This window comes from Tubulanus polymorphus, chromosome 9 (genome assembly GCF_964204645.1).
Source record: "Tubulanus polymorphus chromosome 9, tnTubPoly1.2, whole genome shotgun sequence".
NCBI classification, from domain to species: Eukaryota; Metazoa; Nemertea; class Palaeonemertea; order Tubulaniformes; family Tubulanidae; genus Tubulanus; species Tubulanus polymorphus.
In genome coordinates, this window is record NC_134033.1 from 11,596,407 (window position 1) to 11,614,829 (window position 18,423).

Below are 18,423 nucleotides of genomic sequence, written 5' to 3' on the forward strand. Positions count from 1 at the left end.
CTCTCACCAGATGGCGTGCTTTACAATACAACAAATTTTACGCGATCAAAGTTTAATAAATTCAGATTTTCAGCGAGCGTTATTTATCGACGGGACCGGTTAAATAGATTGTTATTGAACCATTTTATATTTATCACATTTGCTTCCAACAGGTTTACGATGATTCTGAGTAGATCTTCACGAATGAGGTTCTGAATATTCACATTTCAAACATTAGATTTAGGGCTAACATTTAGGGCTAAGTTGTACAATCATGATTTAACCCTTTCAGCGCTTGTGCGCCGCAGTGTGGTGTATAAATTAGCAATCGAATTGGCTAGTACACTGCATCTCGGCGTATTGATGTTAATAGTAATTAGTTTTTATCTCTATCGAAAGATGGCAGCACCTGTCAAACAAAGCGAAATATCAATAACTAACGATACATTGCACCGCGGCGTAGACGTACTTCAGCGTTCCGCCCATTACGTGCACTGGTTGAACACACTAGGAATTGTTAAAAATTTTTAAATTATCTCCAGGGGCCAGTTGCACAGTCGCGACTTCAGTCAAAAAGTGGTCTTAAATCTTAAGACTGATCTTAAGTTAGATTGGCTATAGAACTAAGTTGGTCTTAGACTGGTCTTAAGTCTAAGCCATGACTATGCAACGGTATCGAAAGGGTTAAGTTATGATTTTACAACTGGCTCCCGAACTAAAATAAAACATTACTTACCGGTATCTGAAACGTGTTGACCGAATTATCCAACATGAGCACTTTTACCATCATGTATTTGCCCTTGCGCGGACTCATCGGCGGACTAGTCGGATTACTATGGCTCATCTCGACGGCTGCTAGTCGCGACCAGTACTAACTCCAGTCCACTCCCGGTCGTCACGTTAGAAAACGCGATGAAAATACATCGATACAATCCTCAAAACGTCGTCGTCGATTTCGATTTACAAACATATATATATGTATATATACGTAATATATCTATATCCGAAATGAGATGAGAAACGATGGTGTCTTATTTTGCGCGGTCCGTCGACGTGCGACACACTTGACCCTTTAAAAACTACGCAGCCTCCTAAATATTCACCCACAGTAAAACGTTAACTCGTGTCCAACATCGTTCGATTGAACCTGAAAATATAGAAATATCAAGAAAATTGAGTTAATGAATTCATGTAAAATGCAATTCTCTTCAGAGTCTAGTCTTTCGGGCCCCGGTTTCTTAGACTGGATCCAGTTCCATAATTCTAAGTTAAGCCTAGCGCACATCGACACTGTGATTGGAGACAACTAGTTGCAAGGCAGTTTTCGGGCGCATGAGAGGAACTGGCTGGATACGATCAGTTGCTTGAATGTGTCGATGTAAGCGAGCTTACGATTGGTAAGCGTCGATCTATCTCCAGTTCCAGCCAGTTGCCCATGTTCTACTTTTGAGCAACTGGTTGTACTCAATCGCAGTCATATCCGTTGATGTGCACGCTCTGGTTCTCGACGATCGACACGCGCCATGCAGTTTATGCGACTGACCGGGGATTATTTTGCTTTCGCATCCATGAAACCTAGCCTAGATGAATAATAAATCAGCTCTTTATTGCGTGGCGTCGTATAAATGCACCAGCTAAATTATCATTACGCAAAATCAAATATGTTGTAATGGTGACTTCAATAACTAGGGGTGCGGAGACGCCGCACCCGCTTGGAAAGTCGTTTGAAATGCTCGACAATGCAACATTTACGATATTCATCGCCCCCTGGTGAACATATATACACAGAGCTGCCAACCACAGAAAATGTCAGTAGATATCTTTCTAGTTTTTCAGTATTTTCTCTCGAGTTCGTCGAAAAGTGAACGTACTAGCCCTCTCCGGTACTAGAGTCGCAAGTGAGCTAAAAATAACTAAATCAATAAAAATCAGACAATTGGTAACTCTGCGTACGAGCAGAGTCAGTATATCCTATACACGTTAGAAATTGAAATTTCACCACCGACAAAACTAGATTATCACCGTAACAACGAGAACTGCGCGATGAAATTGAATCGATCGTCGGCCATGAGATGAAAACGTGTTTTTATAGTGTATGCCGCCGTTTAAACAAATCGGGTATGATATTCATCGTTGATCTCGAGGAGTTTTGATTTTGTCGACCAATCAGACGCTATTCACCGCGTTTATTGACGTTTCGACCGTTTCATGAAATTCCGCGCCCGCGTAACGAAATGAAACGCAATTAAACGAATTGTGTCAGACGAACGCAATGAGGAGAATAAAAATAGAGAACCACGGGGCTTTAATGCATGGGAAAAAAAACATTATATCACAAGGAGGAACCCTGCCCGACAGCCATCTTGGAAGTAGATCCAAACTAGGGCATGCGTGCTCAATCACTGGATACACTATTTTCAGACTATAGATTGATCTCATAAATTCACAAGTGTCAGCCATCTTGTAACTAGGTCTGAACTAAACTACAGCAACGACCGCGTGCTTGATCACGTGGAGCGCTATTTTTCAGACTGTATAAAACATGATCTATGGATTTCACCTTTCACTAGAGTCAGCCATCATGAACTATATATATATATATAACTTTCATCACATACTTTGTGAAAGCGTTGCACGCAATATGGTAACATTTCAAGAAGATAATATCATCTACCACAACAGACAATATAGAAAAGTAAAAACTAATCTCTGTCCATAAATTCCTCATAAGCTCTCCATCGACCGCCGCACTAAATACACTTGACTGTTTGAACTGGTGACACGAAAGCGGCTTAACGCCAATCGCCGAGATATAACTCGAGAACACAGCAGCCTCCGAGAGTTCGAAATATCAAAGCTTCATCATCACCGTTCAACAGCAGCAGCAGTGTACATCATGTCTTATATACGTGTGTGGTGTGTGGTTCGCATGGGTAAATGTCATGTGTCAACTAATACAATGAGGAGATACAACACGACGACAACGCTTCAGAGCACTGTTACATAGTAACAATACTCACACAGTGAGCTTGTACTGTGCAACAGTTGTACAATACGCAGTCTAATACCTCGATGATGACTAACAACAGCACTACCTCATAACAACAGGTTTTAAGTCCAACCCTCTGAAAATCAGCCAACTGGTTCTAGGGTTTACTGCGAGACCGTCTGTCTGGCTGTGTGTCTGTTTGTCAGTGTCTGTCTTCCAGCTACTTAGCTTCGTTTATATTGGGTCGATGTTGATAAAACTGTTAGTATTGGGGTCTAGTTTTGCAGTGCAGAAAATGGTCCCAGTACGCCACCTAGCGACGGAACAAGGAGCTAAAAACTCATGGACTCATTGTTTTTCAATGACAATTCAATTCAATTCAATAGTCTCTTTATTGTTGTACTAATTACACAAATTTGGGTCAGGTTGTACAGAGTGATCTAGAAGATGACTGAGGACTGAGGGGGGGGGGGGGGTTGAAATAAAATGTCGTTACCGTCACTTGATATTACCAGAGACAAGACTTAAGAGGACAGATGGAGAGAGCATGAGAGAGCTGATAAAGACTAAGTATTTCAGGCACCAGCCTCCTCCCCCTCCGCAGGATCAGGCGACATCGCCGGCAATAACTCCGGATGATTGTTTTTATGTTCGTCGTGTTTGCGTGATTCAATAACGAGATACTGAAAATATCGATGGTTTTAAGACGCAATCGCTATGCAGCAGCGCACGGTACACTTCGGTGCTGTATCTAATTATCGATATTTCTCTACATACTTGAACCCAACGATACGCACTACGCACTACGAGTACGAACTCTGTCCATCTACAAGAAAATGAAACCAACTGATGAAACTCAATTAGTTTATATCGCAGAATTACGGAACGAAAGTACCGTGTACGACGGTATCAGCACGGTGATACATGGTATCTACCGCCATTTATCAGCCGTGATACAGTAGACCTCGCATGTTGCGGAGCCGATCGTCTGCACTGCGCATCATTTTTTGCCACTGTAAAATGTTTATTTAGGCCTAAATTGATACCTAGTATGTCTAGTTATATAAGGGAGAGTCGATGTGCACTATACATCATCAATGACCCATAGTAGCTCAGACTGATCCGGAACTCATAGGAAATCGGAGACAATCAGCGATATCGAACTCATGTTTGACGATATCGAGCAACACTCACAACAAAAAGGATCCAGCTCAGTAACACCGACCGCCCCCTACCCTACCAACCAGTGACTAACACAGCTTGATACTCAAAGTATCACCAGATTAACAAATATAGCAGCAATCAACGTCATACATAGTAAAAACAGCCAGGTTTTAGAACTTTCCCCCATTTCACCAGACTACGGCGGGAAAGACGCAGCAGCCACTAATCAATATCTACCCGCTTAAGGTCGAACAATAATAGAATTGTATTGCATACAGTATCGATCTCGACTATTTCACGTTGATCATTAAATTCTAAAAATAACAAACTTGTTATACGCGAACAAACACATTTCAATGGTTTGTTACGGTTATAATGGATGCGGTAAAACAAGAGAAAATGAATAACGGCTCAGATATTATCGATTGAATGGATTTGTATCTAGTAAAGTTTGGTCGCTCAACGATTACTTATATCTCTAAATTTATATTCAAATCAAGGTACAACAGTACAAACTTATCACAGTATAAACTTAATTCAACAATCCACAAGCTTCCGTTGTCCGATTGACAATAGTTTTCATACAACGTGCTCAGTATTGTGGACGTATCAATTTGTAACAGTACAATTCACGGTCAGAATATTCTATATATCAAAATCAGTTCTACAAGAGTTGACTTCTTCACTGTCACCGCTGCGTAAGGAAGAGGATCGCAGTCAGCCACCACATCTGCACGTAGAAAGCAAGTCAGTCTGATCTCGGAGTAATGATTACTTCAAGGTCTGAATGGCATTTCAGAAAACGATAACAAACACACACGCTCTTCACCAGACATAGTTGTATCAAACTGATTAATAATTGACGTGTCGTTTGATAGAAATATCGCCGGATCCACAGGTATTAACCCTTTCAGTGCGTCTACACCGCAGTGTGGTGTATAAATCAGTGATGGATTTTGCTAGTACACCGCACTGCGGTGTATTGATGTAATTAGTAATTAGTTTTTATCTCTCTTGAAAGATGGCAACACCTGTCAAACATAGTAAAATCAGCAACTAACGATACACTGCGTTGCCGTGTAGACGCACTACAGTGTTTATTCCCGTTATTCAACACACTAGGGTGGAATTATTCAAAATTTTCAAATTATCTCTAGCACTATAGGGTATTAATAAGTCAGCACTGAAAGGGTTAAACATTTTGCTTGATACGGTCGAAAGTTCTAGTTTAGTCTAGGTAGTTATCAAATCTGTCAGTTGTCACTTATAGACAAGCGCTAAAACCGCCCAACAGGAGCAACTTCTACCAGTTGCTGTTGGCACAGTTTTTCCACAAGGCGCCAAAATGGCAAGCTAGGAGATCTATACCGAGCTGGAGGTAGAATTATCACCCGCTAACTGAAATATTGGTAGTAGCAAAACGTAAACCAATCACTGACTCTCTCTCTCTTGAGTGAGTACCCGTAAACACCTTGTTATCGATGCTTTCAGACGTGTTTCATTACGGTACTCAGAACGTTGTCAGTATATTTAGTTTCCTTCCAGCGGTAAATTAAATAGGCAACAACATCAGTGATGAGAGAGGAGAGGAGAGAGGAGGAAAGGGAGAGGGAAGAGGTAAGGGAGAGTTGAGGGAGAGAGGGGGATGAGAGAGAGGAGAAAAACGGAGAGAGATCATGATCCTGTTGCACAGTTGTGCGTTTTAAATCTGACTTTCAACCGAGTTAAAATTAGTTCATCATATTATTCAAGATTCATCTAGTTCGCTACATTACACTTTAACGGCTAATCGTTAGACAGGCATCATGCTCCCATGAGGGAGATCAAGAGAGGTTGTGGTTGAAGAAGGAAGGGGTCAGATCTTGGCTAGTCTCCCATTTCACATAATGCATAATCGCATATTATATGGCAGACATATTTTCAGGTTGAGATGAGAGAGAGGGCTGAGCGGAACACCAGATGAGTGACCACATAAACAAACAGTGAGCCAAAAAGAAAGCGAGATACATGTGCATATCTGGGTTGGCACCATTATAACAAAGCCTTTTCTACTTTGATATTATTGTATCTTAAGTCGTATTATTTTATCCATGCTATAAGTATCTGCCCATTTGTTTGTTTAGTAATTCGTTAATCCGTGCTCAGACAGATGCCCACTAATGTATTAAACAATGACCAATTTGGTACCTGTCACCTGCCTGTCACATGTCTCTCTGTTCTTTTTGTAACCAATATTGTATATAACTTGTAAGATTCAGAAGAATCGACACTCACTCTGACATTCACTCAGACACTTTCGTGAAGTCAGCCTTGGAGTCTGTATCAAATATCAGACACATACCAAGTGCCTCTGGAATAAATATTATCGTCAACTGAAAAATCGTAGTCTTCGTCATCTATATCGAGCTAGTTACTGAAACGACTCGTAAGCGGAAAATAGCGTTGCTAAACCATCACCTGATCGGAACGCCACACATATTATCTATACTGACCATATGAGGTCATGTGTCCTGCGCGCTTGTCTAATAGAACAGTATTCTATATTAGTATCAGACTCCGATAGAACTGTACTAACTCGGAGGACAGCGATTAATTTCTAATTTCAAAATCTCTACGCGGAGGAGCGCCAGAATACACATGTCGCGTACTCACATATTGATAAATATCTCGACTGACATTTTGTCGATGATCAATGATTTTCATTACTTCATTAATGAATGAACGCAGCTCGCTCCTCTTACTTATATATATGTATATATATAGAGAGAGAATTGTATAAAACATCATTTCATTTCTATATGCAGCGGGTCATGTAAAAACGTTGTGAATTTGTCAACCTATCTTTGAAAAAATTGACGACAAACATTGAGTCAAATTGATGCAAAGTGGAGCCACCCCTTTAGACATTCCCTATTCACATCTGAAGTAAAATGTCTGGTGTTTGTAGTTCGGTTTGTAAACAAAAGTTCATTTCTTATAGGGCACACCGGCTATCCCATCAGAGATAGCGCCAGGAATACTGGATCTCCGATCTCGGGTCAGCCAATCCAAAAATCAGGCAAATCAAGCACCTTGATCTGAATCACGATATATGATATGCCCACTAATGAGAAAAGTTGATTAGAATTTAATTGAAATATAGCTGGAAATTGAAGCGCTGTAACCCAGTGTAACTAGTGATCCTGATGGATTATTGCCGAATCCTCACTTGCCACAGTAGCATTGCAGGAATCCGATGAAATCCAGCAAATTCAGGTGGTATTTCAAATGCCACGGTAGCCTTGCCGGTAGCCTCTATGATAAATGTCTCCGGTAAAGATCTGAATGACGCAGGTGAAGCCTTGACGCTCCAAGACTGTGTGGGTAGAAAGAATTGAGTGGTTGGTTGAGTCATCGGTCATTCAATGATTTGTAAATTATATCTAAATAGAAAATGTTTTGATATGATCTACAGACTGATAGTGCAGTCGCGTTGATATGACAGTAGATCGACTGACTGATAATGCAGTCGTGTTTGATATGACAGTAGAGTTTGATATGACAGTAGATCTACCGACTGATAATGCACAGTCCAACGATACCTTTCCATATGTTAATAAAAATATAGGTTAAAAACGCTATGACATCAAGCGCCGTGATTATGCATATAAACTACAATTTATATATAACCAGCTGAATAGATAATGGCATTTTTACATTTCATCAAATTGTAATTGATGATATGATACAAGTACAAGCTCCCGCGGTGTTATAAAACTACCATGGACCTAGTGATCTGTAGTCTACCACAGGGAGTATGGAGGTGGTTTGAACTTTAGGAACCCAGAAAAGCTGAAATTCATCAGATATCGAAATAGATTTCTCCCTAAAACAATGATCTGATGTGGATAACAATGGCGACGAAGTGGCCATTGAAACTGCTTTGAAACTGATGGTTGGTTTTACACTTGAACTCGAACCTGCTTGTATCCAAAAAATCCTCTGGATGGAAATGATTTTCGAGAAATAGTTGAAAGATAAATCAAATCGACATTTAACTGGTAGCGATGATTAACGCTGTGGCGAATTTAATAACGACATAACGAACAAAAACCAGCAACAGGTTCAAATCAGTAATCAATCGGCCGTGCTGGTTAAATAGATTTTACAGGTCGACAGCTTGCATTTTTCAGCTTCGAAATCACTATAGCAATAAAATAACACTTGACAATACCCGCCCTCACCCGGCATATGCTACTGTAAAAAGTATGATAGCATCTCATTGACTTTCTTTCTCTTAGGGTTAAGGTTAGCCAGCAGGCTTAAACAGCATTGCTTGCCATCATTCCTTGAAAAATGTTTTTTTTTTTACAATGGACAACCTTCATAGCAGCTACGATAATCAATGATTCTATTTGTGGTGAGTGAGGATCCACCAGGTGTCACTACGCGATGTACGATATCAACTACTGCGGCAATCTGGGATTCCACTTGTGGCAAGTGAGCGTTCACAAGGTTTGTTACCAGCAGTATTGACTTGACAATGAAATTGCAGGTGCGCTCACTGGGGATCGAACCTGGGTCCTATACATACAAACAAGACCAATAGAACTAGTCCACTTGACCAGTGCTTATACAACTGTCATAGATGTGTAACAGTCGGTTACCGCACTTCAAATTTTCAACAACATTTCTATTATATTTGAATCGACATTTCTTTCAATAAATGAAAGATAATGTTATATCTTTTTGGTGATATTTGGACTAATATTTGGGAACAAAAGAGATTAAAAATGATGTCATTAGAACCATGTGTCGGTCTGCACGACACCACTGATTATATCCCTAACTATTTAACTGCAAATGTTTCCAATATTTGCGAGCAACGACATATAGAGCGCAATTATCCAGATTCCGTTACAGCGAGTATGAATATTCTAAGCGCAAGCGTTGTGTATATCCAACAGATATTTTGCCCTTGAGTTACATATGATGATCATATGATAAAACCTATAATTTGTTTGTTCGACTCGAAACATAGCTATACATAGTAAAATTAATCATTACACATGAAAAAGTTGCAGACAGACATTAGCCGCGTTCACACTAGATTCGGAGCTCACGAAGTACCGTACTTCGCTGGTGTTGAATTCACCAGAATACGGCGCTTATACAGCCATTTACGTTCACACTACGAGTCGTGATTCAGCACTTAGTAAGCCCAGTATAGTAGTCACCCAGTTTGCCAATAGAGGGGAGTGTAATTGGTGCTAAATGTTTAAGGATGTGAATACGCTGGTAGCTAAGCGCCGAATCTGCGTTCACACTACAGAAAATACGCGGCCAGCTCCGTGCCGTACTCAGATCGGGTTTTCAGCGCGGAATCGCATTCCGCGCTTAATAAGCCGCGTATTTCAGTACGGAACTGAATAAGCCGCGAATAGGCCTCGAATAATTTCCTAGTGTGAACGCTAAGTACCGTACTGAAATCCTAGTGTGAATGCAGCTATATCTATAAACCGAATACTATCCTCATCCAATTACCATAAAGAGCATTGTTTGCCACGTTCAATCAATACAATTTCAAGGGGCCCAGTTGCGTAAATATTGGTTACAATGCAGTTTTCTTCAATTTTTCTTCAATCTTCAATTTTGGAACAACAGGTCCCTGATACAACGCGGTACTGTGTCATTAGCTATCGCGCCAGATGGCACGACTTAAAACTAGCACTTACAATCACAGCAAATTTTAATCGTATTTCAATTCTAATTACCTAACTTTCATTCAGATTTTTAACGAAAATTTGTCAAATTGCATTAGATATAGAGTTAGAATGAGATTTTTTGAGTTTGTACAACGTAAAATTTTCATACATCGATCCTAAATCATTAAATATATAACAAATTTGTTCTTGTTTTTACCAATACCCATAGTGAATTCAGAGGGTTAAAATGAGGGTTAATTAAATGGTATTTGAAAGGCGAGTAGCTCATTAGATTCTTTGTTCTATCTGTTATTACCAACTTCACTCTGTAAGAATGTAACATATAACATAATACAACCATATTTATTACATATGCATACAGTAGTACGAAACGTTGGCTTCGAGCCACCAACATTTTTCTTAAGAAACTTCCAATTTCTTTTTTTTTACCGAGTCCAAATAGCAACAAACAACGAACACATAAATGACAGTAAACAGCTCTTATCGAAACCTACTTTTACAAATTTTATAGTAGTGTCTGTCAATGAAGGAAGGAAGGAATATTTTTAATGATAAACTGCTGATGGAAAACCGTCCATGTATTTTTGCTTTCGTTTTCACGAAGAAAATTCCTCTTTGAATAATGTATCGATGAATTTCAGAACCTTCTATTCCCTTAGAAATCAACAAATTAACCCTTCAAATGCAACAGCGACATGTGTGTTTTCAGGCGAGGATTCAGGTGAGGATTCAAACGAGGACTCAGACGGTAGCAAGCACCAGAAGCACATACTTCCGTCGTAGAAGCTTGGCTTCATTTGGAAATTGCAAAAAGCAGTAAATTTTCATTATTTTCTGGGGTTTGTTATGAATTATGCCTGGGATTTCTGTGGTTACTGTGCACTGTATTAGGAGTGTGCTCTACATAACATAGTTAATGTACCACTGGGAATTGAGGACTCCGTGCAGTCAACTGAGGTAATTGAAGATTTACCAGGTGGCAACAGAGTGCATTCAGACAATGCCAGTACCCCATTCAGGTAACAATCTGACACGAGCTATCGACCAAACCCAGTCGAGGAAGGAACGAGTACTTACGGTCACTCGCACTGAAACGGTATTATGTTTAAGTGGCAAGCGAGGCTCGGCCAAACAACTATATGAGTAGTTATAAATAACTGTTTTGAATGCATTGCTGCAATAGGTAACTGTTTCTTATTGACAATAGTCTTCAATAGATCGGACAAATAATCATATTTTCATATACACAGAAATTCATTCTGAACAGTCAACACGCCTCAGTAATGTGCACTCATACACACCATTCATTCAGACAATTCAATTCAATTCAATCTTTATTCAGCATAAACATTAATGAAACATTGTTTGCAACTGATACAAATTCGGTAAAATCAAGTATATACATAATAGGAGATAAACAAATAATAAAATGAAGCATGATTAACACTAATGTTGATCTATCTATATGTAACTGGACAATGAATGTGAAAAAGACCAGTCAGTGCATTAAGATCGAATCGACCACAACTTATAATTCAAAGCATGCATACTGCAATGATTTATAGAATACAGAACAGGCCTGGGCTCTGCGAGTAAAATCCTGTTCAGTTGAACCAATATTCTATTAGGCCTATATCATACTCGATGAAATACTCGATGAAACAGAACAATGGATTATTCTACAACCTTGTACCTTCAGCCTGACGGTTACAACTATCTGTTAAACTTTATCAGTAATTTTTTTGCCCGGACTTGTAACAATTTTCCTCGAGGCTATTTCCAAATAATCTTTTATTGCCCGTGATATAAATCTTTATCACTTGTGAGCCGCACATGGTATCCTGAAAACCTACATACGTGCACAGTAATAGTGGTAAATCGTTCAATATAGCCGCCTACTTAGCGATTTACACACGTGGTTCTGAGCCCATTACCCATTAACGAGCACGCTAGCATGACAGGATATGTATCCTGTTCGACCCAGCATACTGGGGAAAAAAGCCTAGAGATGTATTAAAGGTTCATTTAACTTTGAAACCGAGCTCTTCGGACGCAGATCCAGGCCTGTATTTTTTTAAATCTCAGTATCGTCCAATACGATCTAGAATTTCGAGTGCCTTTTCGGATTGCTTTGTTAGTCTCAAAAAGCCGCTAACCAATCATAAAAATGCAAAATTTTCTTTTCTACATGCAAGGATAGCCCACATGAAGTGCAATTATTTCAAGAAATCTTCTTCCAATCTAACATTAACCCTCGATCTGCACCTGCACTTAAATAAAAAATTTACAAAGGATGACAGAATATCATACCAGGGCAGAGTCGAACTAAACATCGGAAAAAGGAACAATACTAAGATTATTGTTAAAACGTGGTCAAGTGTCAAGTGGTATCCCTGCAGATATCTGCAGAATATGGTTTATAGGCTAATGCAAAGTTGTAAGAGCGAAACTATGAAATATTCATGCGATTTGAGTCATTTGTCCAATGATTAATGTTCCCGGCAGGACAGTACCCGAGACATTAGACGTAATCTATTCCAACCAGAGAATGCGAGCCTTAAAGCCTAACGCAGGTCGCATAATATCGGATCATATGGAATCGGGAACCAGTCACGAATTTTTCAGGAGTCTTCGTGACTCCGAGTGTACTTAAGATTGTAAAGTCTGGAGTCTTTGTGACTCCGAATGTGAAAGTCTGGTCGTACAAAGGGGTGAACATGTTCTATTTCTTACAACGATCGAAACGGATCATAATGCAACCTGAGCTTTAAAGCCAAATGCTGAACTGAGAGTTTACTCTATGCAGGTTCGATAGACGACATTATCAAAATTACCAGGGTCCAGTTCCACAGTTCTGAGTTAAGATTTGCCTAGGAGATAACTCATTAAAAATGAACTAACTTTAACACTCAGAGTTAACTCTAACTCACCACTGTGGAACTGGAGCCAGGGTGATTATCCACGCCAATAAAAATTCAATCACTGGTTTCACGTGTGTCTCTCGTTGTTGAAATGGTCGAGTGTGTCTGGTTGATAGTGATGTAAAGTGCACGATGCTATCATCGATAATACGATTGATGCTGTCAATTAGTACGATGTATAGTTATAGTATGAATCCAACGTTATGACACCCGTGTGACAGCCAGTTGATGGGTCGTTAATTGAATTCTAGTTTCGCTAACCTACCCCTAAACTATCATTTTAATACATACAGCCTAACTATTGTTGGGTATACAGATCTATCCGAAATAGAAATACTCCTGAAATTATTATCAGGATTCTTACGGATTACCCAATCTCAATCTCCATACTTAGATTATAAACTTTCCATACCCTAAGTTATCTAACTCCAACGTAGAACAGGTAATGTGTAGGCCCATTCAAAGTAAATAAGTACCAATTATCAATACCATCCACAAAGTTTTTTCATAAAGTCTGTTGTCAAAATGTGTAGTAAGATATTTTGGCCTATAGCCTAAAATTTGAAGACCCATCCCATCTAAGAAATATCCTATATAAACAATACACTCAGGGAAAAAATATGGGAAGATTTCAATAACAAAATTTGAACTGGATTTTTAGGCATCCAATGTTTCTGATGCGATGATTGTTTGTCCTCGCTTGGATTTTACATATGACACGACTGATACAGCGGTTTATCAACAAGTAGGTCAGTGTAGAATTCACCCAATGTGCACCTCAAATTATCAAACATATTTGTCATTAGGGTCTTTGATGCCGACATCATAAAAATGTTCTCGATATTTTAGTGACAACGAGAATGCTGATATATGTGCATTGTAATTCTGTGTAAATACCGCTGGATTAAATAGGTTCAATGCTCAAGCTTCGAGTACATATTACTGATGACATTATCTGTGATGGACTGTTGCGGCAGGTGTTGTGTGTGTAGTCATGTAGTTGTCACTGGAGCGGAATGAGTATCATGGTCATTACGCACACACTACACAAGGAAACATAGAATCAAACGTGTTTGATCTCGGAAACATTGTTTCCCGAAACCGTGTCCCTAGTAAATGTTCGCAAGCATGATTCTCCAGTTTCCGTATTTTCAAGTGCCGTATGCGTTGGGCGAAGGGTTAACCGACATTACCATAGCGAACCATGTAAAGTTTATAATACACGCGTCATAAAATAGTTACGATGATCATCGAGGTCCATCGTCATCGCAGCCACCACTTCATCATCATTACATTATAATCAACAGTACTCGGGGCTAGAGAACATGCACGGTTCATTCACAGTGAACCAACGCCAGTCAGTGTATCCTGTATAACGCACACAGCTCATCATCAGACTACGACAGCTCATCACCACCGGCCTACACGCAAAAATCCCATCAACAACATGCAACAATTACAGTTGAATGATGCTACTGCTGCTGCTACTGCTGCTGCTGCTGCTGCTGCTAGTGACGGAATGATTGTTAAACAAACGGTACAAACACAAGCGATTCTGTCACCGTTAAAAACTGATGGATTCTACACGACCATCATCGTCGATGACGACATGTTCTGTCGCGCGGTTCCGTCAACTTTGAAATCAACTCATGAATTGGCACCGCACTGTACATTTTCACTTAGAACACGAACACTCGAGCAGGGTCAGTATCCCTCACAGGGTTCCTGTAGATTGGTCATTCCTGAATACACAGGGTCCCTGCAGATATGTCATTCGGCCACCGCCTAACAGGATAACAAAAATATCCCGGTTTCTAAACGTACTGATTTAGGCATAGCTTACTATAAAACTTCTAAGGTACCTTATAGCCTATATCTCAAAATTGAAGGAGTTTCAGACATTTTGCTAAAATTAAAGGAGTTTCAAGCATTTTCCGTTAAGAGAGAGTTTTTTAGGAATGAAGGAGTTGTAGGGATCGAAGCGAGTCGCGAGACATCGTCGCGCCTTCGTGTCGAGAAGCATCGAGTGGAATACGCAATTAACAACCGGAAAGTGGTGAAATGGAGAAGTGTATCGTTATCGAACGCCATTACAAACCGAATCATTTTACTGTACAGAAAGAAAAATCACAATAATACTCGGTCATCTTTAAGGCCTGATTTCTAAAAGACGCAACCGCATCAAAAATCAACACCTCGTTTTTAATTTCGCGTGATTCGTCAAAATTTGCATCCGATTAAACAAACAAATCGTGTTTCATCTTCCAGCAACTTTTCATAAGTCGCAACAACCAACACGAAGAATGAACCCGCATCGACGCGAATCGAATACCGAACTATGTTTGCTTTTTTACTGAAAATGTTTTGATAACGGCGAGAGATCCTTTTTCAGACTGCATTAATAGGCCCATTCAGAGCGAGCAGATATGGAGTAGATTTGTTTTACAGCAGCAGCAGCAGCATCAGCAGCAGTGGTGGCGGTGGATGATCCGATGAGGCGACGAGAATCATGTAGTAATAAACACTGAAATAATGTATGATTAATCAGCAATTAATGAGAGATTTCATCATCGCGTTTCACGGTGACAACGACGATGAGAGCTATAACGTCTGACATCAACTAGAAACATAAATCACACCTAGACACGACGAGCATGCGCGCCCACATCCCAACGAGCACGCGCGCTCGCGTCCCGAGGAAACCTGGGATCGGTGTTGCGACAATAATGGGGTACTGGCTACGCTTACTGTTGCAAGCGAGGATTCCATCACCTTCCCTAGTGACACTCGGTTACCGCACATCTAAATTTCTATTAGATCTCAATTGACTTTTCTCATTATTAAATCGACTTTCAGTGAAATATATACCCTGTACTGAGTGAGAAAGCAGATCTTATATCTATCCGATGATCTGTTTGAGAATTTTCATACATGGAAGACTAAAAATCAAGTTCAAATTTCATCGAAAATGAACTGATTTCGAATAACCCAGTGTTTTGTTTTGCCCTCTGGTGAGTGCCGGTATACCATCAACTAGTCTAATGCTAGGACGCACTCAGCCAATTCGGAATTCGACCTTGGCATTAGAAACCATTTCTCCAACTAAACATGAAATAGTATCTAGGCCTCTATACCCGAGGTATGTACTACTTCCTCCAACTAAGAAAACAATACATATCACAACAAAAATGCTTTCAAATATGTGCTGAATAAAAATTCCATCAACAGTGGACCTACTTTAAAATGAGCTTAGGCCATAAATTAGGCCTATTACACTGGTAATACAAGCATTCAAATGTTTACTGCGCAACAGGGCCAGTTACTCAATCCAAGCTTAGATTCAAACCAGTCATAGCCGATGGTTTTTGAATCTAATAGCTTAAGATGAGTGTGTGTGTGTGTGTGACTACGAGTATCTATTTACTTGACTTCCCGACTAGCTTCTAGAACAACTTGGCTTAGGCCTATATAATTTACAAGAAGAAACATTTTTAGCACATATCACTTGCTTACAGCACATGTATTATATACAATATACTACATGTTTTTTTTTCATCAACATAAGACAAGCACATATTACAATAACAATCTGTATAGCATTACATCTAACTCTAGTACATCCTACTAAAAATACGGTCAAACCCATTGATTTCAGATCAGTTTAGCCTAATTGAGATTTTCATCTGATTGGGATATTAAGATCCATCTACATGTAAGCCTATGCGAAGAATGGATTTTAATATCAATATTTCATAAACCAGATGGATATTGAGGCCCAATCCATAAGCCTAAGTGCCCAGGTCTAACTTGTATAGGCCTAGGCCACAGGGACTCGTCGTTGATTGAAGTTTGCGCAGTAGCTTGGATCCTTCAATCCCAGCAACAGGCTAAATAATCACGAGCAGATCCAGCCTATACTACCACTACTGCTTGAGCAGTAGGCCTACTCAGGTTAGTAAAAGAGCCATTCCATTTTTCAAGTTCATTGTGGTAGGCCTAATAAAAATGGTCAATTTGAATAGGCCTTATCAGAAATGGTAAACTTCTTAGGCCAATTAGGCTAATTATTAGGGGCCTCCTAGGCTTAGCCAAACTCTTCTTCTATGCCATCCTTATTTCACCCAACACCCTAACTAATAAAACCTAAATCAATTTCATTCCACCAACACTTCGCGGAGCGATTAGCGAACTGAGCCATATTTCAGGGCTTATAAACATCAGAAAATTATGTCCTATAAAGTTATAAGGAGCCTAATTAGCCAAATCAAGAAGGGCCTAGGATGACGAAATAATGAATTACCTAACACAACACCGACCAGGCTTAGGAATAGAATTTGACAGATTGAGGGGAATGAATCCAATATGATGGAGGTCTAATTTCAGGCAAGAGTTGTTCAAATAACCGACGAAATAACCTGAATACAGCCCGTAAAATTAGCACTGTACTTACCTATTGTCCGACTTTAGACCATCATTCATCGGTATCCTTACCAGCTAATCCGAAATTCCGATAATCCGACGTAATCCACATCGAATACAGACTGAATTTTCTGTTAGGCCTAGTATCTCTTCTACCGATTCAGCCGCTGGCAGGTGAGGCGGACGCACCCCCTCCTCGGAGTCACCAAAAACCGTCTATGAATTCAGTCTGTGCAGTTTTTAGGGTAATCCGAGCCAATGGGTCGATTTTTTTAAATGACCCCGTTATTGTTCGGATCGGAGGTGACAAATCTATTTCATTTTAGTATTCCATGCCGAGATTACTTGGGTAATAAGTAGGAGGAGTAATTTAAAAAGGAAAAGCCCGATAATGGGCAGCTCCGAACTACTGCTATCTCATTTCACCGGTACGGTGGGAATTTGAGGGTTTTATGCGGTTTCTCATTTCATATCTTGCCGTTATGAAGATTTGAAACTTCATTGTTTTGTTCCCTTATCCCAATATTGAATGTTTCGAGTTCATAGTCAATGTTCTGATTAAAGTATGAATAAAATTAAATTGAATTGAAACATTTGAAAAACTTGTATTATTTCGAAACTAAATATATCTACTAAATGCATTTATATTTTGTTTACAAACCTTGTAAAAACAATTTAGGTTGTAATTGACATAGAATACGTAATTATTTATTATCGGGACGATGTGCTGTATCTGTAGTATATTATATAGGCACTTGTGCCACATTCAAACATGTGCGGCTTGTTGGTCTAGTGGTATGATTCTCGCTTAGGGTGCGAGAGGTCCCGGGTTCGACTCCCGGACAAGCCCCTTGCGTTTTGCAGTTTTTCTTTTGGCGCCGACACATTACTTGCTCCACTATTATATCTATTTGCTCTTCTATTATATCTATATATTAGATCTCAGTTCAAGTAACGATAATCGTGGTTTTCCTTTTGTATGAGAGATTATTAGCCACTGCTCCACAGGTAGCTCAATGCAAAATCGCTAGGATCGCAAAATAGTTTTACGAGTACCGATATATTAAAGCTGTTAGCCTTAAGCGCTCTTGATAAAAATATTACATATGAAACAAAACAAGAATTCCGTTCGAATGATGCATTTAATCACTTGACTGACCAAAAGTACGAAAGGTAAGGTTTGGATCCTGTAAATTTGGAAAGAAATATTCAGATGTTTTGCGGTGGTTTACATGTGTTGAAGGCA

The 18,423-nt window shown here is 39.6% G+C and overlaps 1 protein-coding gene and 1 non-coding gene across 5 annotated transcripts in view; one reads left to right on the forward strand and one right to left on the reverse strand.

Moving 5' to 3' along the window:
* LOC141911129 (FERM, ARHGEF and pleckstrin domain-containing protein 2-like) overlaps positions 1-17,335 on the reverse strand; it is a 119,701-nt gene extending 102,366 nt beyond the window's left edge. For all 4 annotated transcript variants that reach the window (XM_074802095.1, XM_074802094.1, XM_074802093.1 and 1 more), the window contains exons 1-2: positions 17,209-17,335; positions 716-1,126 (exon numbers count right to left, since the gene is read on the reverse strand). In XM_074802095.1, the coding sequence (XP_074658196.1) occupies positions 716-823 (108 nt within the window). In that variant the 5' untranslated portion in view covers positions 824-1,126; positions 17,209-17,335. The remainder of the gene's footprint in view (positions 1-715; positions 1,127-17,208) is intronic.
* A 620-nt stretch (positions 17,336-17,955) lies between these two features.
* On the forward strand, positions 17,956-18,027 carry Trnap-agg (transfer RNA proline (anticodon AGG)). The gene has a single exon. It is a non-coding gene; the product is annotated as a tRNA-Pro (tRNA).
* The last annotated feature ends 396 nt before the right edge of the window (positions 18,028-18,423 follow it).